The sequence below is a fragment of the Microtus pennsylvanicus genome, chromosome 5, assembly GCF_037038515.1.
Source record: "Microtus pennsylvanicus isolate mMicPen1 chromosome 5, mMicPen1.hap1, whole genome shotgun sequence".
Classification (NCBI taxonomy): domain Eukaryota; kingdom Metazoa; phylum Chordata; class Mammalia; order Rodentia; family Cricetidae; genus Microtus; species Microtus pennsylvanicus.
The window spans coordinates 80,765,260-80,785,392 of NC_134583.1; the positions used below are offsets into that span (position 1 = coordinate 80,765,260).

Genomic DNA, 20,133 nt, shown 5'->3' on the forward strand with positions numbered 1-20,133 from the left:
ATGTTACGAAAGGAGGTTAGGACAATATCCACCTTGGCCAGGGAGTGATGGGATATGAGGGAGAAGATGGCCTGAGGGGAGGCAAGGAAGCGATGCCACCACTTTCGGAACAGGTTACAGGGAACAGCGTGTCCTATATTTGGGTTCTATTAAGAGTCTGTTTGCCAGGTGTAGTGATACAGTCTTCTTCAGCTCTTGGGAGGTGGAGACAAGATGATTAAGAGTTCAGGGTCAGGCCAGCTGTGTGAGACCTTGTGCCCTCGCCCCTCCGTAAAGACAATCAAACCAAACCAAACCAACCAAACAAAAAAACATGTTTGCCACATGTTTGCTTTGTTAAAAAAATAAAAATAAAGACTGTATTATCCAGCTTGCCTGGGATGGCAAAGTGATACAGACTGAGTGGATCTGACAGCAGAAGTTTGTGTTCTACAGCTCCAGAGGCTGGAATTTCAAGTTCCAGCTTAGGGTGCTCCTGGTGTTAGGCAAAGGTCCTATTGCTGTGTTCACATGACTTTTGTGTGCAGCTGTGGCTATAGAGGACAGGGGCTCTCTGATCCTACTTCTTAGAAGGACACTGATCAGAATGCCGCCCTTCAGGCCCCAAGTAACTTTAGAGGTTTCAGGATGGGTCTTATTTCTCAATAGCACATTTGTGAAATTAGGGCGTAAGTCCATTGATCCTGGGAGGGGCGCACAATTAAGTTCACAGCAGACATCTCCTACTGAATGGTGTGGACATCAGCTGATGGATGGATGTTGGTGGAATGAAAAGGGTTGTGAGGTAGACTATGCAGGGAGAGGGGGAAAGAGGCAAACCACACTGCAGCTTGAGTCTGACGCTCCTGCAGACTGTACTGTAGGTGTAGCAGTCCATTAAGAGACTGTGCAAAGTGTAGACAGAACAACCCGGAACACAAGGACGAGGACAGCCCCTGACTATTCTTTGAATCTATAGCAGCTCTTCTATGTCATTGGCCATGCAAATTTGTCTAGTCCCATCATACGTCTGGCATCAGGACATCCCCAAGCCCATGAGGACAGAGCAGAGAATAAACCTTATTCAGGGGAAATGTCACTTCATTCTTGGAATTTCTTTCCCCACTTTAACTCTTCAATAAGCTCTTCTAAAGCTTGCCCATAAGACACGATATTCAAATCATGGTCACAGGTTTTTCTTGAGAAGCCTGTCCAGTTCACTCCTTGAGTATATACCTTCCTTCTTTAATACTTGGTCTTAATTCTCTCCTTTGCCTCATCTCTGAAACCTTTCTTGGATGGTGCCAAGAGCTGGAAAACACTAGGTTGAGATCATGTGGATACTGGGTACTGTGCTGCAATTGCCAGATACTCATTTCAAAGCCTTGCTGTGGGAAGCTCAGGAACATTGCTAAATGCTAGTTATGCACTAGATGGTGTTTATATCTACCGGGTTAAGTAAATGTGCTGCAGAATTAATTTTGTTTGTTACCTGTTACTTTGAAAAGTACATCTATAGCCGGCAAGATGGCTCAATGGGTAAGAGCACTTGCCATCGAACCCCATGACCAATGATGTAAAGAGAGAACCGATAACTGGAACGTGTTCTCTGATCTTGGTAGCATGTGTGCCTGAACTACTATACACCATACAGACAAATTAAATAAAAATTTAAAGAATGAACCCACTGGGAGAACTCTTATTGCAAAAGGGTTCTGGTGTATCTGTAGCACTGTTTCTTTTAAGGAGATGCCTTCCCTAAGGCTAAGATGCAGCAGCCCCACAGGTCAGGGCTTTTTGGTGGTCTAGACTAGTTAGAACAATCCTGCTCACTATTTTGCTAGCAGCTCTGTCCCACTTCCAGGATCAACTAACTGGCTCTGCCTCAGAGAAATTTCTTGATTCCATCTACATCTAGGACTAACTCTGCTTTTCCAACCAGCACTCCTCCCATCCATCCCAGCTCTCCTATGGTGGTTAAAATTCCCAACTCAACTGGGTATGGAATGTGGATCGCAGCTGGCAAGCACCTACTTTGAACAAACTTTTTATTTTTCTTTCTTTCTTCTTTCTTTCCTTCCTTCTTTCCTCCCTCTCCTTTTCTTTCTCCCTCCCTTCTTCCTTCCCTTTTGTTCTTTCTTTCTTTTTTTTGGCACAGTCTCAAGCTATAGCCCAGGCTGGCCTCAAACTCAACAAACCTGCCACAGCCTCTGAGTGCTGCGATTATAGGAGCACACCAATACACTTGTTTCTTAAAAGGATTTTTAATTTTTCTGTTTCTGGATGCCAACAACTTTCGGTCTTGTAAGCAAAGTCTTTCCTACTTAAGGAACTGGGCGGACGTGTTAGGAAATTGCAAAATCCCATACACTTGGTCTACAGTCCCATTTTTTGCAGACCCAGAGCCCGGGCTGGAGGAGGCTCCTCCCCAATTCTCCGTGATCTCGGTCTCTTCCACGACCCACCAACGTCTGATTCCCCATACTCGCAAGGGCCAGGACCTCGGCTGAAGTCGCGTTCCCCTTCTGGGCCAGGACCGAAGGTCCCGGAGCTCCAGGTTCCCAACAAGAGCGAGCAGGCTGCAGGTACCTGAGCTCGCGGCTCCTTTAAGAGGTGCCTTGGTAGCAGGGTCGTGACGTCATGGGAGAGGAGGGTGGAATGTGCGCGTAACCGCGGCAGGGCGGGGCAAAGCCAGGGGAGGACCTAGGGTTCTGACTGACAGAAATACCCCACAGGCCTCGCCTCGCCTCTTTCTGGTGTTGGCTCCTCCCCTCCCTAGGCCCAGCTCCTGTAAGCAGACCCCGCCCCTGCTCAGGCCCCTCCCCTCAGTCTGGTTCGGGCGCGAGGCCCCGCCCTTCCAGCGGACCCTGAGCGGGGGAGCGGAGGCCCCGAGGCGGTAGGCTGCCCGCAGGCCCCTCCCCACCCTTAGGCCCCGCCTCCGGCGCGACCACCAGCCCCGCCTCCTAGGGTCCCACCCTCCGTGGGGCGGGACTTGCCCCAGCCGGAGTCGGCGGCGGCGGCTGCGGGAACTTTCCCGGCGGGTCTAATGGCTGCGCGCGGGCCGCTGTGAGGCGCGGCGGCGAGCGGGCGCGGGGCCGCGGAGCAGCGAAGAGCCAGCGACCGCGAGGCTGGAGCCCCGGCCAGGCCCGGTCCGACCCGCGGAGCCCGCGATGCGCCCCGGTGCTGTACCCCGGCGCAGCTGACGCCCCGCGGCCCCGCGAGACCCCAGCCCGCCCGGCCCCGCAGGAAGCGGCCGCCGCCACCCAGTCCAGCGCCCGCTCCGCCCGGGCACCATGGCGGGGAAGGCGGCCGCCCCCGGCACCGCGGTCCTGCTGGTCACGGCCAACGTGGGCTCGCTCTTCGACGACGTAAGTGCCGCGCCGTCGGCTAGGGAGGGGCGGCTGTGGGCCAGGAGTCTCCCAGCCCCGGACCCTGACATCCCCATTTCCAGCTGGAGACCCTAAATTCCTGCCTCTACAGCGCCTTCTACAGCCACGGACCCCGGGCCAGTTGTCTTTTGGACGTGTGACTCTGATGCTCCTTACCCACAGCGGGAAGACACGGACCAGGAATCCCCCAGGCCCCTGACCCTGACCCCAGAGTAGGACCCTAGGCCAGGAAACTTGCAGCAACCCATCCCGGACCTTGACACCGCTTTTTTGGTCCCCGAGGCCAAACTCGAAGACCCGACTTTTGAACCTCCGTCTTAACCCAGACTACAGGAACCTAGCCTAAGTCTGGATCTTTGAGTCCTGATGCTGGTACCTTGCTGTGATCCAGACAGAGCAAATCCCTATCCCGCTTCTGCTTCCTAACTCCAGAGCTACACAGTACTGATCTGGAATTTTGACCCAGAATCCTGGTACTTGGATGCCCTGGCCTCTAAACCTCACCACATGCTGACCGCAGGTCTCCTGATTGAATCTCGACCCCCCAGTTTCTGACTCAGATTTTTCAAAGGCTGAATTCTGACTCCAGAAACCCAGCTTTCAAATTTTGGTCCCTTGTCCTCCCAACCCAGAGCACACTGACCCTGAATTCCTACATCTACCCTTGGCCTCGGAGCATGAATCCTGGCCTCTAATTCTGCTCCCTGGCCCTATCCCTGAGCTTTCCTTACGAAGTCACAAATAGACCTCACCCCCAAATCTTGAGCTCCATTGTCTGAGTCCTGCCTGGTCCCTAGATTCCATTCCTTGGCCCTGTTTTCTGGTGGTGGTGGGGTCCTGAGGTGTGAAGCACCCTTATTTTAGCATGTAACAGGTAATCACACTAGTTCTCAAATGAAGCAGCTCTATTCAAGCCCTGGAGGACTTTATAATCCTTGTTTACTAAATGAAAAGGTGTTGAAAAGCTCTTCAAGGCCAAAAATGATGCCAAAGCCCTTTATCTTCTAGGGCTGCTCCTCCAGTCCTCAGTCCCACCCTGAAACCCAGGGTTCTCTCCTCTGGGAGGCAGAGGGGAGCTGAGGCCTGGGACACTGGGAGCTCCCAGGAGCAGGCTGGGGCTGACCTAGTTCAGCATTGCAGCCACGGTGCCACCCCGCTGTTGGTACTTAAACTGCCAACCCAAATAAAGCAGAATGTGGCTCCAAGTGGCATGCTTGTTTAAGAAGAAAGGGTAATGTCACAGATGGAACTATGAAGCCACGTATTCCCCTTTCTCCCTCTCTTCTCCCTGCCTAGGTGAACAGTTGGGCCAATACCAGGGCTTGGATACAGGCCTCATGTAGATTTCAGGGGAGGGTCCTGTTTCCTTCCTGGCAGTAAGCATGGGAGAAGAGTTTCATTGAGCTGAGCTCTCAGACAGTGGAGGCTTGATTTTTATTAGTAAAAAGCAGGCGTTATTGCTGTATTTTGTGATTTAACTTATAAACATGCGAGTGTTCTAGTCCCCTGCTGGAGAGACACTGTCTATCCTCTCAAGGTGTGGACAGCTTGCTGTAGTTTCACGTGTGATCATTTTCTACAAGGGCCTGTATGGGTGTGTGCCCATATATTTAGCATTCTATTCTAGGCCTTCCAGTAACATGTCACTGTAGCGTGGTTTTGTTCAGATGATTCAGATCCGTTAGCTGTGGCTTCAAAGCCTCAGAAATGTCAGGAAAATTAGGCATGGCAGGGCACTTTCATCTCCAAGGGAAAAGAATTTTGCTGTGAAAACATTCTTTCTAGTAATTTTTGATTCTGAGTTCTAGAGTTTTTGTTGTGTTTCAGTCATACACATATGCACTTCTTTTTGATGACATTAAAGAGGGTGTCTTACTTCACCTTCTTTTTGGAACAGGAACTTATCAGGTAGTCCTGGCTGGCCTGGAACTCACTGTGTACACCAGGTAGATAGAAATCCATTTGTGTCTGCTGGGATTGAAGATGGCACACCACCATGCCCAGCTTACCTCACTTTTGTTTAGCAACATGTTGTCTGAATTTTTATGTTTTTTTACGGCTGTCTGGAGTTTTGCACTGCATCTGTATGTAGAAGAAGTATTTGTCTTGGTGAATTGTACCTAAGTTAATTCCGAACCAGTCCCCAGGGCCAGTCATACCCTCAATGGAATGACCACGAAGGGCATACTTGTATTCTGGGGCCTGCTTCCTTGGTGGGGGTTTGGGGGCTGTGGGAAAGAAGTTGGGGAGAGAAAGTGGCGAATTCTCAAGTGAGGTAGATTTTAATTTGTTGGTTATACTAGACTCAGAAAACGTGCTTGTGATTGACTGTGCTCCTTAGTGAGCCCCTGATGACAGACGACCTCTCCATCCGTGTTCGGGACTGTAAAGGAGTTTTCAGTGGGAAACAAGCTCGGTTCTGCCCAGCCTAGCACAGCGCCTTAGCTGCTGCCTAAGGGAGTCGGTTCCCAGGAGGAAAGTGTCCGATTTGAAACAGTCACGCGGGCTCTGAAGGCATTTTTTCCTTTTATGCACAAGCAGTAGGTAGTTTGTTTTTGCATTTATAGTTTTGACAGTCTTCTCTCTGATGCCCCCCTCCTCTTCCTAATCCAGAGGCGACCCCTCTTAAAACAACATGTAATTTTTTTTTTTTTACATTGGGCTTGAACCCCAGACTTCCCTCCTTAGCTATAGGCCCCAGCCCATGAATGTAAATTTTAATCACAGCTTTGTCGTCAGCACCCTGGGATCTCCAGAACATCTTGTTCAGCCTGCTCTTGTCTCACCAGCAATCCTGGCTGGCATCCTTGCCTGGCAGGGTGGCCTACTGCAGTTACTGAGCTGTGGTGCTGAGGGCCTTCAGGTTGCTTCTAGCCCTTTGACCTTATAGTGTTATCCAAATGCATCACTGTAGGCAGACTTTTGTCTCGTGTTTTTAAAAAACTGTGGAAGCTCGTGTGTGTGTGTGTTGTACTATCTATCAGTAGTCATTGTGTTAGATGTCAAAACTGAAAATGTTAAGCACAGAACACTCAGCCGACACTCCGTTTGCTGGCAGAGGAATTGGTCACTTTAACCCGGTGCCAGGGCAGGGAAGCTCCATGGTCCCTTTAGTGGGAGTGAGAGAGTTGAAGTCATTGCATGGTGTCAGGAAAAAAAAGCAATCTCAGTCACTCTTTGAGAGTCTTTGGTCCATTTTCTGTGGACTCCTGTCCCAGCTGGTGACCCTTCAGAAGTAGTTTTCCAGGTAGCTGGGGGAACCTGCAACTTTCTGTCTTACTAGTAGTGACTGCCACATTGCCTCTGACTGGCTCCTAGTTTGACTTGGTGTCCCTGGGAGAGGAGTGGGTGACCTGGGCCATGCCTGTTACTGCTCTGCTGATCTGGTCGGTGTTTTGACCAGTGTGCTTTTAGCTCTAGGCTCCTCACTCATTGACCGGCAGCAGACGGAGAAGGTAAATGCTGGAGAGCTTGCTTCAGAGTTCTTCTCACCCTTACATGGTTAGGCTGTGCTGGCCCTTGGTCCTGCTATGCATTCAGAGTCAGATGTCATTTGGAGCTGGTTTCCTGCTTTGCTTAGTATACTCCCAAATGGCCCTTTCCAGGCAGTCATGGTCTTGGAGAACTGGCAGTGAATTGTTGGGGACCGAGGGTCCCTAGTCAGCAGGTGTTCTTGGGCCATGGGCTGGGGAGAGGCAGGTCAGAACTGCTGTGGGTGGATAGACTCAGACAGACAGCCTGGCCCACGTTCCTCTCCCTCCTGCCTCTTCGGATTTATCTCCACTGCCAGGTTTTCCCCACCAGTGTGGAAGGGCTGTAGTTCTGACTTCCTGAGGTCAGTTCTGTCCTCCTAACAGCCTTCACAAGGGCAGTCTTCACTTTACTCTTTCCAGATTCTGCCCCACACTTCACTCTGGGACTCTTGGCGCCAGGACTAGCATTATTTCCTTGCACTCATTGCAGGAAAATTCAAGTCACCTCAAAGGGAAGCTCCCTGCATTGGCTGTTACCCCCTGTTGCTTCTGCCCACCAATTGTACGTTTGCCACCTTGTGGATCTGTCTTTTCTGGAGGTTCCTGGTTCCTGGAAGTGGACCTGTGGAGCATGTGGCTTTTGCGTCTGGCTTTTTTCTTTTTTTAACTTAGTGAGGAGTCATCAGAATCTTTCCTGTCATAGCATACATCAGTGTGCTTCATTCCTATCTGTGGATGGACAGTTGTCCTTGTGTGCTTGTGTCTGTCCAGTGATCAGTTAGTGAGCATTGGACTGTTTTTGCATCTTGTTTGTGAAAACTGTTGTGAGCTCTGGTGTATGTGTTCTTGTGCATGGGCGTTTTCCGCTCTCAGGGCCTTGCAGAGGACTTGCTGAGTCCTGAAGAAACTGTGTCCTACCTCTGGAGGTGCTACCACATTGTCCCATTTCTTCTCTCTCTCTCTCCCTAATGTATGTGTGTATATATATATATATCTTACATATACACACACTCACATATATTACATTACTATTCTAGGTGTGTGTTTTGCCTGAATGTATGTCTGTGTAGCAAGTGTGTACTTGGTGCCCACAGAGGTCGGAAGAGGGCCTTGGATTCCCTGGGAATGGAGTTACAAACGGTTCTGAGCTATGTGGGTGCTAGGAATCAAACTAGGGTCCTATTTAAGAGCAACATGTGCTCTTCACTGCTGGTCCAACTCTCCAGCCCCCTGACCACAATCATTTCACATTCCCCCTTGTGGTTCTTGATTTCTCCACATCCTTCCCAGTACCTGACCTATTACTCTTTTTCTTTATGTGCATTGGTGTTTTGCCATGGGTGTCAGGTCCCCTGGAACCGGAGTTATAGACAGTTGTAAGCTGCCATGTGGGTGCTGGGAATTGAACCCGAGCCTCTGAAAGAGCAATCAGTGCTCTTAACCGCTGAACCATCTCTCCAGCATCTGCTTTTTTCCTCCTAAGACTTGACTTCTTGGAAATTCTGTAGTTGCTTCTCCTTTCCCACTTCTCAGGATGGTATACTCAGATTAAGCCACACCTTCTCTGGCCATGCTCACTTCCTGGTCCTCACCTAGATTCCATTTCTCTTTGTGATGCCCAACGCTGCAGGAGAGAGGCTGAAGCTGAGACTGAGCTAAGATGGGCTATGCAGCACAGGGTGCCCAGCTAGGCCCACTGCAGTCAGCCTCCACAGAAGACCAGCACTCTCTTTTTAAAAAGTTATTTTTAGCCGGGCAATGGTAGTCCAAGCCTTTAATCTCAGCACTGGGGAAGCAGAGGCAGGTGAATCTCTAAGTTTGAAGACAGACTGGTCTTCTACAGAATGGTCAGATTTACACAGAGAAACCCTGTCCAAAAAACAAAACAAAGCAACCAAAAAACTACACACACACAACATCAAAACACATTTTTCTTAAGTGTGTGTGTGTGTTGTATACACGTATGAGTACATAAGTATGGTGCCTATGGAGGTCATAAGAGGGCATTTATCCCCTGGAACTGTGTGCTAGGAATCGAACTTGGGTCCTTTGTAAGAGCAGGACATGCTCTTAACCAGTGAACCATTCTTTTTAGTACTTTCTTGACGTGGGACTGGCTCACTTGTCTCTTATTCATTGTCAGAGCATGTGGCTGGCCTTTCCTGCTGGAAAAGGCTGTTTTCAATATTTAGAATTTTGAGATCCAGCTGGTGGTAATCTATTTCCATGCTGCGACTGCCTCTCTCCGCACCTCTCCCAATGTGAAGGGGCTGGGACTATGTGTCTCTCCTTTTGTCTCAGGATAGGCAGGTAGTAGCTAAGAAGTCGCAGTGTTCCTCCATTTGACACTGCTGTTTGTGCCAGAGATTTCAGCAAGCAGACTGAATTATGGTCAGATTCCTGAAAGCCTAAGACAGGATCACCGAGCAGTGGTGGTGCACACCTGCAGTCCCAAAACTCTAGAGGCAGAGGCAGGTGGATCTCTGAGTTCAAGGACAGCCTGGACTACAGAATGAGTTCCAAGATAGCAAGCGCTACACAGAGGACCCTTGTCTCCACCCCCATGTCTCCCCCCAAAAGTAAGACAGGGCTGCTCCCAGAGTGAAAGGATCAAGTGAGACTGTATTGCAACATTTATGTTACTGTTGCTGGTGCTTCTGACCACTGTATGAAACCATTTCTGATTTGTAAACACAGGTGACTTTCCACAGACATCATTTCCTGGCTGCTTTCAATGTTTAGGGTTTTGAGATACAATGTTTAGAATGTAGAGATCCACCTGGTGGTCGTCTGCTTCCATGCTATGCTTGTCGCCAACCCCAGATCTGTCCCAGTGTAAAGGATCTGGAGCCATGTGTCTCTCTGTTATTGACTAGCGTTTGAGAGTGCAGTGTCCCTCTGTTGGACTGCCATCCTCCCTGTGGCCTACTTTAATTGCTCCAGAGGTGTTGAGGGGCCTGGGTGCATGGGGGTGGTTTGAAATATTAAATATTTTCCATATTTGAAGTAAGCACTTTGAGTAGAGCTGTTGGATGGCCCAGTGACATTTGGGGGCATTTGTGGTTCACATGGTCCACATAGACACTTGAGCAGTCTCATGCTTTCTCAGTAGCAGGGAGGGGCTCTCTGCTTGGATTTGGAATCTGATGGGTGTTTTCATGGTCTGATTGGGAAGTCACAGAAACCCAGCCCAGATCTGCCTCTGTGAAGGGTCTTGGGAGTTCCTGTCCCCGCCAGTGAGACTACAGCTGAGAGTCTTTGACTCATGAAGAGGAGCCAGCTTCCCTAAGTTACAGCTGGGAGAGTGTGAGCTCTCTCTGGAAATGGCCTTAGCTCTGAGGTGTTCACTTTCTATCCTGTGCTATTCAGTGACAGCTCACACTAGGTGTCCTGCCCTGATGTGAACTCACTGAATGATCAGCATGACTGAGACAGGGAAGGCAGACCTGTGCCCCTCCCAGTGCAGTGACTGAGCCCTTTCCATTTGTGAGGATACTTAGGATTTTCCCAGACTGACAGACTCTCCAAAGGCCTGGGGAGGTGCCTATGCTGGCCAGGCTTTTGGTGCTATTAGGTAGTCAGGTAAGGCCTTGGCCAGCTAGGTCTGCCTTGCAAGCATTACCTTTGGAGTTGCAGGGAGAGAATTTGGAAGGTCTGGCCTCTCCTCTTTCCTGGATTAGGTTTTGGCCTTCAGGCATAGTGAAACCTAGAAAGGTCCAGAACTAATTCTCTGGGAAGGCAGTACTGAACTGTTTCACCCAGCCTGGTGTTGAGCTCCTCAGTTGACTAAGGACCCTGATGCAAACCTCCTGACAAAATACGGTGTGAGAAAACTTTCTGGGCTTTCCTTAGTGATGAACGATAGTGGAGCATCCACAATGTAAGACCGATGAAAGGCCATTGTCTGTGTCGATGCTAGGATAATTTTGATCCAGACATGGAAATCCTACTCTGATTTAATAATACTTTAGTATTGGCAGATTGGGAGTGGCATGCACCAGCTTAATGCAGCATCCCTGTGGGCTTTGTGGGAAGCTGGCTCCTCACTGTTGGTCCTTAGCCCACAGTTTCTCACAACTGCTCTGTTTTGTGAGCATGTCTTTGGACTTTCTCTCCGAGACACTTGAGTCACTGTTGTGCTTCTGCTTGGCATTAGTGATAACAATACCCTGGTGCCTGTGTGGCTCCTCCAACGTTTAAACTGTGAAGGGTTGTTTTGAGAGGTGGCATGCCACTAGAGGAGTGATTGCTGGATGCCCCATGCCATAGAGAGGAGCTGTATCAGCTGGTCCTCTGTAGGATGCTTGGGATGTTATCTTGTATAGGTCAACCCTTATGATGCAAAGGGTCTTAGGCCCTGGCCAGGGCTCTGGGTGGGCAGGGCTTAATGTTTGATGTAAGGGGATCCTGCCCTGGGTGTGATATCAGGACACCAGTGCTTTGCAAGTCCAGAACACACTGCATCTGGATTTGTTTTCCCTTTTGTAAATGGAATGCCTTCAAATCATTTCCAGGAGTATCTCCATGGACTAGTTACTGCAGAATTCTGACATACTGATTGACCATTGTGACCATGAGCCATTTGTCTTCTTGATTAGCTCTCTGATGAGGGTATGGTGCTTTTCCTTGAAGTTTGCTGAGGCTCTGGGTTATTCTCCCTGCCTTTTGTCCTGGGGTATGCGTGTAGAACAGAGCTAGCTGCCTTTTCACATTGGAACTGTTGGACTAGCTCCTGCCTTCTGATCTGGCCCCACTCCTCCTCTAAACTGGCTACACTTCAGAACACAGTCTCCATGATGAATCTAACTCTTATCATCCTCATTCAACCTCACATGGTTGGACTTTCCAGCTGGTGCGCTTGCCTGTTCAGATTGTTCCGAGGCCTTTCTCTCCCCTTAGAGGCTCAGATAGACCACATCCCGAGTCAGCATGGACCTTGCCGTCTGCTACCTTTCTTTAAAAATATATTAATTTCCGTGTGTGTTTTTGTGTATGTGTATGTAGGTGCCCACGGAGGACAGAAGAGGGAACTGGATCCCTGGAGCTAGAGCTTCAGGTGGTTGTGAGTGCTGGGAACATGGATGCTGGGAACCAAATGGGTTTTCTAGGAGAGCAGTGCATTCTCAACTGCTGAGCCATCTCTTCAGTGCCCCATGCCCTCTCTTGTCGGACATGTGACCCTGGATCATCTTCTGCTCCTGCCTGTTGATGCTTCAGCAAGCCAGAATCACCTGGAAATCTGGTTAAGTATGCTAAAGCAGAGAGGAGGCTACCTGTCTGCCAGTGCTGCTGGGCAAGCACAAGGCTCTTGAGGCCTTGCCTCCTCCCTCCTAGCTTGATGTGTGGAACTTGCTGAGTCCCTAGGGACAGCAGCCTCATCTTCACTTTATCTCTGTGTGCGGAGCTGCTGTCACATGGCTGGCCAACCATTCACTGAGCCTGAACGCATGTGGCTAACGGTTATAGCCTCCTGTATGACTTGGCACTGGTCCCCGAGGAACCTCATCTCTTGCAGCTTTGCTCTCTGGCTGCCTTGGCCTGCTGGAACACTTGGGACTCCCCAGAAGTCTTGCTTCTGCACTGGTGCGGGCTCCCCTGCTCTTGTTCCCTCTTCTCCCTCACAGTGCTTGTTGCTCAAGTAGAACACATTTCTACATCTGTGGCCTCTGAACCACTGTTCTTTCCTAGGGACGCCTGGCTCCAGATCCCTGCAGGGGCAGGCGGCTCTCACTGATCCTTCCAGGACCAGCTTATGTCCTGGCTTTGGGTAATGTTTAGAGCTCTTCTTGCCTGCCCCTCTCTTCTCCTGCCTGAAGGGATTCCAGGCTTTGCTTTGTCATGTTGTTTTTTCCCTGTTGACAGCTTTTGACATATGCATTAAATCCAGATGCTTGGCCTCTGACAGTAACCCTGTGCGTGGTTTGGGGTTCTCCACGAGTGGATAGAGGGCAGGAGTGGAGCCTGGTGGGTTTCCTTGAAGTTGCTGATACCCATGTCAGTATGAAGGTGGAGGCTGGGTGGGAAGTGTCTTAAGTCAGCTGACACCAAAGGCAATGTGTTGTCCTACCACAGTGTCATTAGCATTGGCTCGCTCTGCTTGCACCTCATGTGCCATGGGGATAAAGTATGGTCAGACACACTTTTGTGGTTAGTGCAAAAGTCTAAAAGTTCTTGAACTGTAACTTTCCCCCTCTTTTCCTTTAAACACTTTTATTGAGGAATAATAAATGTGCATACCATTTGATTTACCTAGGAGGCTGTACAGGTCAATGACTTTTGGAAAATGCCTGCATTTATGCAGCTGTTGCCATGAAGCGGTTTTGCAATACTTCCCGCTTGGCCCTCCGCAGTGCTCGGCCCCAGCTCCTGGCCCCAGCTCCTGACCCCACCCACTTCAGCTCTGCTGTCCTGTTAGATTCTGTCTTTCATGAAGTTTTCACATCATGGACTTATATGATGTTCAGTCTGATGTCTGGTTTCTCTCACTGAGCACGGTGTGATGATTTTGAGGTTCCTTGGTTTTGTGTGTCAACAGTTGACCTGGGCTCATGGCTGAGTTGTATTGTACTGTATGGTCACATGGTTCATTCATTCCCAGTAGGCAGGTCTTTGGGGTACAGTGAGTTACTAAACATTGGTTCTAATAAGTCCTTGCCTTCCTGGGGCTTCCAGTTTTGTGTGGGTGTAGGTGCTCGCTTTCCTGGAACTAATTGAACAATCAGTGTGTGAGTATTTCTAGGTGTGCACCATTTCATACCCTTCCATTAGTGTGTAGGGTTCAGCCCTTTGCCGTGCAAGCATCTGGTGGTGCCTTCCTGATGATGAGTGTGCACGGGGTGCCCTATGTCTTTCTCACCTCTTCTTTTCGATAGTGACATCCTACAAGTTTGTTCCTTTGCTATATTGATAATGGCTTGGCAGTGACTGTGGTGGGCAGCTCCATGGCTGCTGTCCTTCTGCTCACTTCTCTAGGAGGGGTTCAGGGTTCTGGCCCCCCCCCCTGAAGGCCCCATGTACTTGGACAAACAGGCAGGTGTGATAATGCTCCTCCCTTGAGTACAGTTCATTCAGGTGAAGCAGGAGTAGGTGTTCTCCCAGGAAAACTCAGTGGGAGATCCTCTCCTGTTGCCTACAGGTGCAGGGAACATGGGGGTGAGGTGGGATTTCCAGGACCCTCACTGGCTACTGACCTAGTATTCTTGCTCTTTCCCAATTACCTTCTCCCTGGGGTCTGGATTTGTGTTTGTACATCTGTGCGCAAGTCTGAGAGGCACTTTGTGACTATAGCTCTGTGGACCTGTCCCCCAGACCCTTTGTAGGATGGTGGTCCTGTGGTAGGTAGGTCATGGCATGCTGGGAGGGGGCATTGCCACCAGGCAGGTGCTTCTTTGGGCTTGCAGTAGTATTCCTTGAGGTTACGTGAGAAACATCTGTCTGTGATGGGATGGTCTTGGTAGCAGGTAGTTATCTTGGCTTAGGCTGTCAACCCAGGCAGCCACTGTAGGAGAGTAGGGGTGTTAACTGCAGTTGGGAGGCATCTGGCAGCCTCAGGGGTAGGAGAACTAGAGGAAGGCTAGATTTGGTCTCGTTTCTCTATTTAGGAGGATCCATGACCTGGTTTCTGAGGGTGGGCTCCTTAATATTGCAGGGCCATTTTGCTGAGCCTGGTTGTTGCCTCTCTGGGAGTTTGCTATTGTGTGGCCCTGGATCCATTTGGGCTTGCGGCTCCATTATACTAGGCCCTATCTGAGGTCCTGAGTAGGAGCCAGGGAGCCCTACTCTTCAGCCCTGAGCAGCTTCACTCGTCTACCTTTTGGTGATTGCTCACTGCATGATGAGTAGGGACATCTTTGGACTGCTGGCTCTGATCACCCGGGTGACACACATGTAGGTTTTGAGAGCCAGCAGTTCCTCTTGTGGACTCTGAGAGCCTTCTCCTGGAAGAATAGGTTGCTATTCTCATTGGTCAGTGAGCTCCTGGGGTGTTTGGGGGTTGTGTACTGGTTGCGGGCTACAGAGCTTTGTTGAGGGGGGGCTTCAATGGATACTTGCTTTGTCCAGCTCAGTGTCAAGTGTTCCTAGCATCTTGGAGCTGTGCATGATCTAGGGTCGTTTGGAGTCACTCTCCTAGGGTTTGTTCTGCTGGGATGGCATCGTCCGAGGAGCAGGCAGATTTCTGAGGACATGTTTTGCTGCTTTTCTCCTTCATCACAGTTGGGGTTTTTCAGATCTGTCATAACTTCCTGTTTTGTTATAACGACCTGGGGGCCCTCAGTGTTGCAGTCAGATGGTGTACTCTGTACTGTCCAGGTGGGAGGAAAGGGCCAGGTCATGTGTGGGAGACAGGAGTGAGCCTTGGCAACTGACCAGTAAGGTAAACAAAACAGTGCCCTGTGACAAACATGAAGCTGTCTGAGACCCTCCACTGAGTCAGATGGGGTGTCACTTCCACCAACCTGCCTTACTTGGTGCAGAAGCTTTGGGGTTTCCCCCACCCCAGACCAGCTTGCTGTTACCTTTACAGAGCTCCAATTTCCCTTGGCTCTGCTGGATCTTAAAGGAAAGACAGGACCTGGGGAGGGCATGCTGGGCAGTGAGGAGAGGCCCCTGGCAGGAGGGCCTTGGTTCACTGAATGCTTTCCAAGGTACTTTGCATGTCAGGCCTGTCACCCTCATGGCTCTGGGGGCTCTGCCTCCCTCTGCAAGGACACTGGTGACCCATCTTCCCCACAGCCTGGGACCCTACTCCTCCAGCCTTAGAGCATAATTCTGACCAAGAAGCTCTTCATGGAGCCAGTCTCGAATGGCCTAGAACCAGAGATGCTCTGGTGTGGAGAGCACATGGCCCCTGGTGCAGATGGCAGGAGCTGAGTCCTGAAGGCTTTGCTTTGGAGGTTCAGAGCCAGCTGGAGAGGCAAGGAAGGGGTGGCTGTTGGGGTACTGTGACACAGGAGCAAAGTCAGGAAATGGGGAGCTCTGTGTCTGATACGGTGGACAGTAGTAGGAACAAGCACCGTGGGCTAAGAGAGGAGCAGCCTGTTTCTGGTTCTCAGGCCTTGCTTCTTTTCAGTGAACATGGTCCTTGGTCTGGGTTTGCGTTAGTGGGAAGGTATGGTGAGTTGTGGGGTGCCATGTCTGCTCCATTGCTGTTGTTGTTCCTGAGAATGGGGATTTGAGTCTGGTTGAGTCCCTGAGCTGACTGTAAATTGTGTCTTTATATACAGATAAGCAGATGCTCCCATGGAAGAGGTTGCACTGGAGGTGGAGTTGGGGAGTATAGGAGCTCCAAGTGACCTGGGACTTCTGGGCTGTGGGGATGGTCCAATGACAGGATCCTGGACAATAGGGACATGGTGGTATACCTAGGGGCTGTGAATAACAGTCCCAAAGACACTAATGTATGATTTTTCTTCCATTTTATTGTTTTGAATAAAATTCTACTTGGGGAGGGGTCCCATATAGCCTAGTGTTAAAAGGAATCCAACACCTATGCTTTGATGACCTCAGTGACCATATTCTCCTGCAGTGGTGTGGATAGATGCAACGCTGCCCTCCCTATTCACATTCTGGAGGGCAAAATGGCATGAGCTGCGTGTGCAGTGGAAGAACTTCATAGTCTTTCAGTGGTGTTTGCATTAGGGTCTGTCTTAACTGATGAGAAGGTGTATTCACTTCTGCATCTGTGCCCATTGTGCCCAGCCTCGACTGAGTTGAGTTGATTCAATGTCTTTCCCAGACTTGCTCAGTGTTGCTTCCTCCAGGATGTTCTTCTGAGCCCTGGTCCTTGTCATTCACCTTGGCTGGCCAAATGCTGTCTGTGGGTCTTTAGCTTCCTCAGCTTTCAACTTGCATCTTGTGGCTCTTGCCTTGGAGCTGCATTGCTAGACTGGAGAAGTCTTCATGGAGAGGTTTTGTCATTCCATGGCTGCTTACAGTTTGTGAAGCAATGGGTTCTGCTTTTGTGCTCATGATGTGGGTGTGGCCTAAGCCAGCTGCTTCCTTAGGACCAGCGTTTTCCTTATCTCAGCCCCACTGACTGAGCACGTGGGTAACTGAGGCCCTACCTCTCGAATATTTGTTTCGTGTGTGTGTGTGTGTGTGTGTGTGTGTGTGTGTGTGTAATGTGTGCATATCTGTGGAACATTCCTTCTTTTCATTTGGAAGAGTCTGTACTGGTGTCTTTTACTATTATCTATAATTTATAATGTTCAGATAACGCAAAAATACTGTTCTAAACTATACAGCTCAGCGTTTCCATGTGTTCACCATCTGTGTGACCACTAGCACTCTCTAATTTCAGGGTACTTTAGCACCCTGAAAAGAAACCTAAAGCTGATTTGTAGTCATTCCCCCTGAAACCCTGACAACCATGAATTTACTTTTTGTCTCTGGGTCACTGGTTCTAGATGTTTCCTTTGAATGGGATTCAGCAGTCTGTGTCCTGTCAGATGCTTTGACTCTGCACAGTATTTTCTGGGATGGCCCATGGTGTGTCTTTGGCAATATTTCATTTGCTTTTATGACCCAGTGCTATTTCTTTGTGTAGATACATATTGCATTTTGTGTGGTACTGATGGACAGTTGTCTGTTGTAGGTAGGGCTGCTGTGAACGTCCGTGTTCAAGCTTTTGTTTGAACATAGGCTTCTATTTTCTTGGGTGTAAACCCAGCAGTGGAGGTGCTGTCCAAGTGAGCTTAGCTTTTGAGGAACTGCTGGGTGCTTTCCACAACCAGGCTGTTTCACGTTCCACTAGCAGTGAGTGACGGTTCCAGTGTTTCCACATCCCCAAACAGCACTTGTTATTGCTCGTCTTTGATAATAACTGTCCTGGTAGGGATAAAGTGATATCTTTGTGGTTTGATGTGCATTTCCCTGATGTTGAGTTTCTTCATGAGCTTATTGGGTATTTATATGTCTACTTTGAAGATTCAAATCCACAGCCACATTTAATTTTTTGGAAAAATTGTTGAGTTATTAGAATTCTATATATATTTTGGGTGCTAGACCCTTACCAACTGTGTGATTCACGATTTGTTTTCCCATTTGGTTTATTGTGTTCATTTTTTGAGTGTTATTTGAGGCATTAGTGGTATTAATTTTGATGGACTATGCCTTGCTTTTTGTTTGGTTGTTTGAGTCTAATTTGAGGTTACAATGACATCTGTTTTAAGACCTGTAGACAAGCAAGGTAGGGGGTCTTGATTCTTTTGTATCTAGTCATTCAGTAGAATTTATTGGAAAGATTCTTATTCCCTACTGAACCATCTTACTACATGTGTTGAAAATTTAATTGACTGTGAACATATGAACTCTTTCTGTACTCATTTGTATTTGATTGGTTGACATGTCCATCCTTTTGCTGGCATCAGACTCTCTTGATTACTGTAGCTTTGTAGTAAGCTTTGGAGTCAGAATGAGTCCCTTAATTTTTTTTTGTTTGTTTTGTTTTGTTGTCCTTCTAAGTTGTGCGTTGGCCATTTCCTTCCATTTCTATATGAAGTTCAGGCTTAGCTTGTCAGTTTCCACAGAAAGCCAGCCTGAACTTGGACAGAGGTAATCATGAGTCTGTCAGTTCTTCAGGGGAGTGTTACTATTGCAGTGGTGTGCTTCCAATCAGGCTGAGTTCATCTTAATTTCTCATTTTATTGGTTTTTTTTAAAGTTAACATACAAAATAAACCCCCCCCCCTCTCTCTCTCTCACCATTGCCTCTTCCTTATCCACTCTCCCACCATCTTTCCCATCTCTTCAATTAATTTCACTGATGTTTTAAGAATTATTTATAGGTCTTGAACTTAGGTTAAATTTATCTTAATCATTGTGTTTGTGTGTGATCTATTGAGAGTTTTTCTTCTTTCTGAGTTCTGAGTCAGCTTTACTGTTCGTATATTGCTAGGAATTCTTACTGCACCTGCTGGTTAACTCTCTGCTCCCTGATTGTCACTGGTAACTCTTCCTTTCATTTCTGTGAGGCTGGATCGTCTTGTCCTTCATTCCTGACTTTAGTAATCCAGTCTTTTCCTCACCAGTCTAATTTAGCTTTGCCAGTTTTGCTGATCTTTTGGCTTCTTAGGTCTTCTGGTTGGTGTTGGATGCATTCAGAGTTAAACCACATGGAAGCCTTTCTTGAGTGTTCCTATTTCACCTCTCTGCCTTCTTTTCTTGTAGTTGGTAGATACTAAGCTGATGCCTTGGAAACAGCTGAGCTAATGATGTCTCCTGTGTAGGTGGATGGAGTCCATTCTCTTCTGAGTATCCTGGGTCATGACTCTAACTTTGAGGCTTTGCTCCTGTTTGCATTAGCCTTGGGGGAATCTCATCGGGGGGCACTTTTGTTGACTTAATGTGTTGATGGAATAAGTATGTACCAGGTGAGGGGCAGCTTCAACAGAAAGATGAATGCCCTGGGTGTCTTCCGAGCCAGCTGTCCTGCAGCACTGTACCAGCAGCTCCAGGTGTGTGAGAGAACATTTCAATCCTGCTCCTGCGGACCATGTACCTGCAGAGTTGCCATGTTCTAGTGAGTGCTCCTCTCGCCTAACAGGGTTTCTATTGTGTAGCCATCATGACCAAAAGCAACTCAGGGAAGAAAGAATTCTTTTCATCTAATAGCTCATGGTCCATCACGAAGGAAAAGCCGAATCAAGAATTCAATGAAGCAGAGACCATGGAAGGATGCTGCTTACTGGTATGCTCCCATGGCTTGTTCAGCTTTCTTTCCAGACTCATCTGCCCAGGTTTGTTCTGCCCACAGTAAGCTGAGTCCTTCCACATTGATCATTAATCAAGAAAATGGTTCACAAATTGATGGAGGCATTTTTTTTTTTCGTTTGAGGTTCCCTCTTCCCAGATGACCCTAGCTTTTGTTCAGTTGACAAACTAACCTGCACCCTCTCACTGTTGACCACTGCAACTCAGTAGGAAAAGAGCAGCATGTCAGGACAACTCTTACAGAAATGCCCTCTGAACACTTTCCACTCAGTAGTAGCCTTTGGCTGTGAGCACCCAGGGGTTATGATTTGTGTGTACTTCCTGTGGGCTTGGAGAAGTCAATGGTCAGGTCAACCTGCCTTACTTGGGTTGTGACTCATCTGCTTGTCTTATTCCTGAAGATGACCTTGCTGGAGGTCCTAGGCCTTAGGCCTTAGGGAACATTGACACTTACTGGCCTGGGGCTGCTTAACAAAAGCCTTACTGGGACCAGAGGCAGCTGTTGGCCTGGCTTCCTTCTCCACTTGTGTGTGTTTGCTCCCTTCTGCACTGACCTGTGCTGCCTCTTGCAGTGAGATTCAT

General features: G+C 48.8%; 1 protein-coding gene across 2 annotated transcripts in view; it reads left to right on the plus strand.

Annotated features, from left to right (window-relative positions):
- The first annotated feature begins 2,959 nt into the window (after positions 1-2,959).
- Inpp5a (inositol polyphosphate-5-phosphatase A) overlaps positions 2,960-20,133 on the plus strand; it is a 196,409-nt gene continuing 179,235 nt past the window's right edge. Inside the window, exon 1 of one of the 2 annotated variants that reach the window (XM_075972662.1) lies at positions 2,960-3,347. In XM_075972662.1, coding sequence (XP_075828777.1) covers positions 3,273-3,347 — 75 coding nt within the window. In that variant the 5' untranslated portion in view covers positions 2,960-3,272. The remainder of the gene's footprint in view (positions 3,348-20,133) is intronic. The other variant, XM_075972663.1, reaches the window with a different exon arrangement.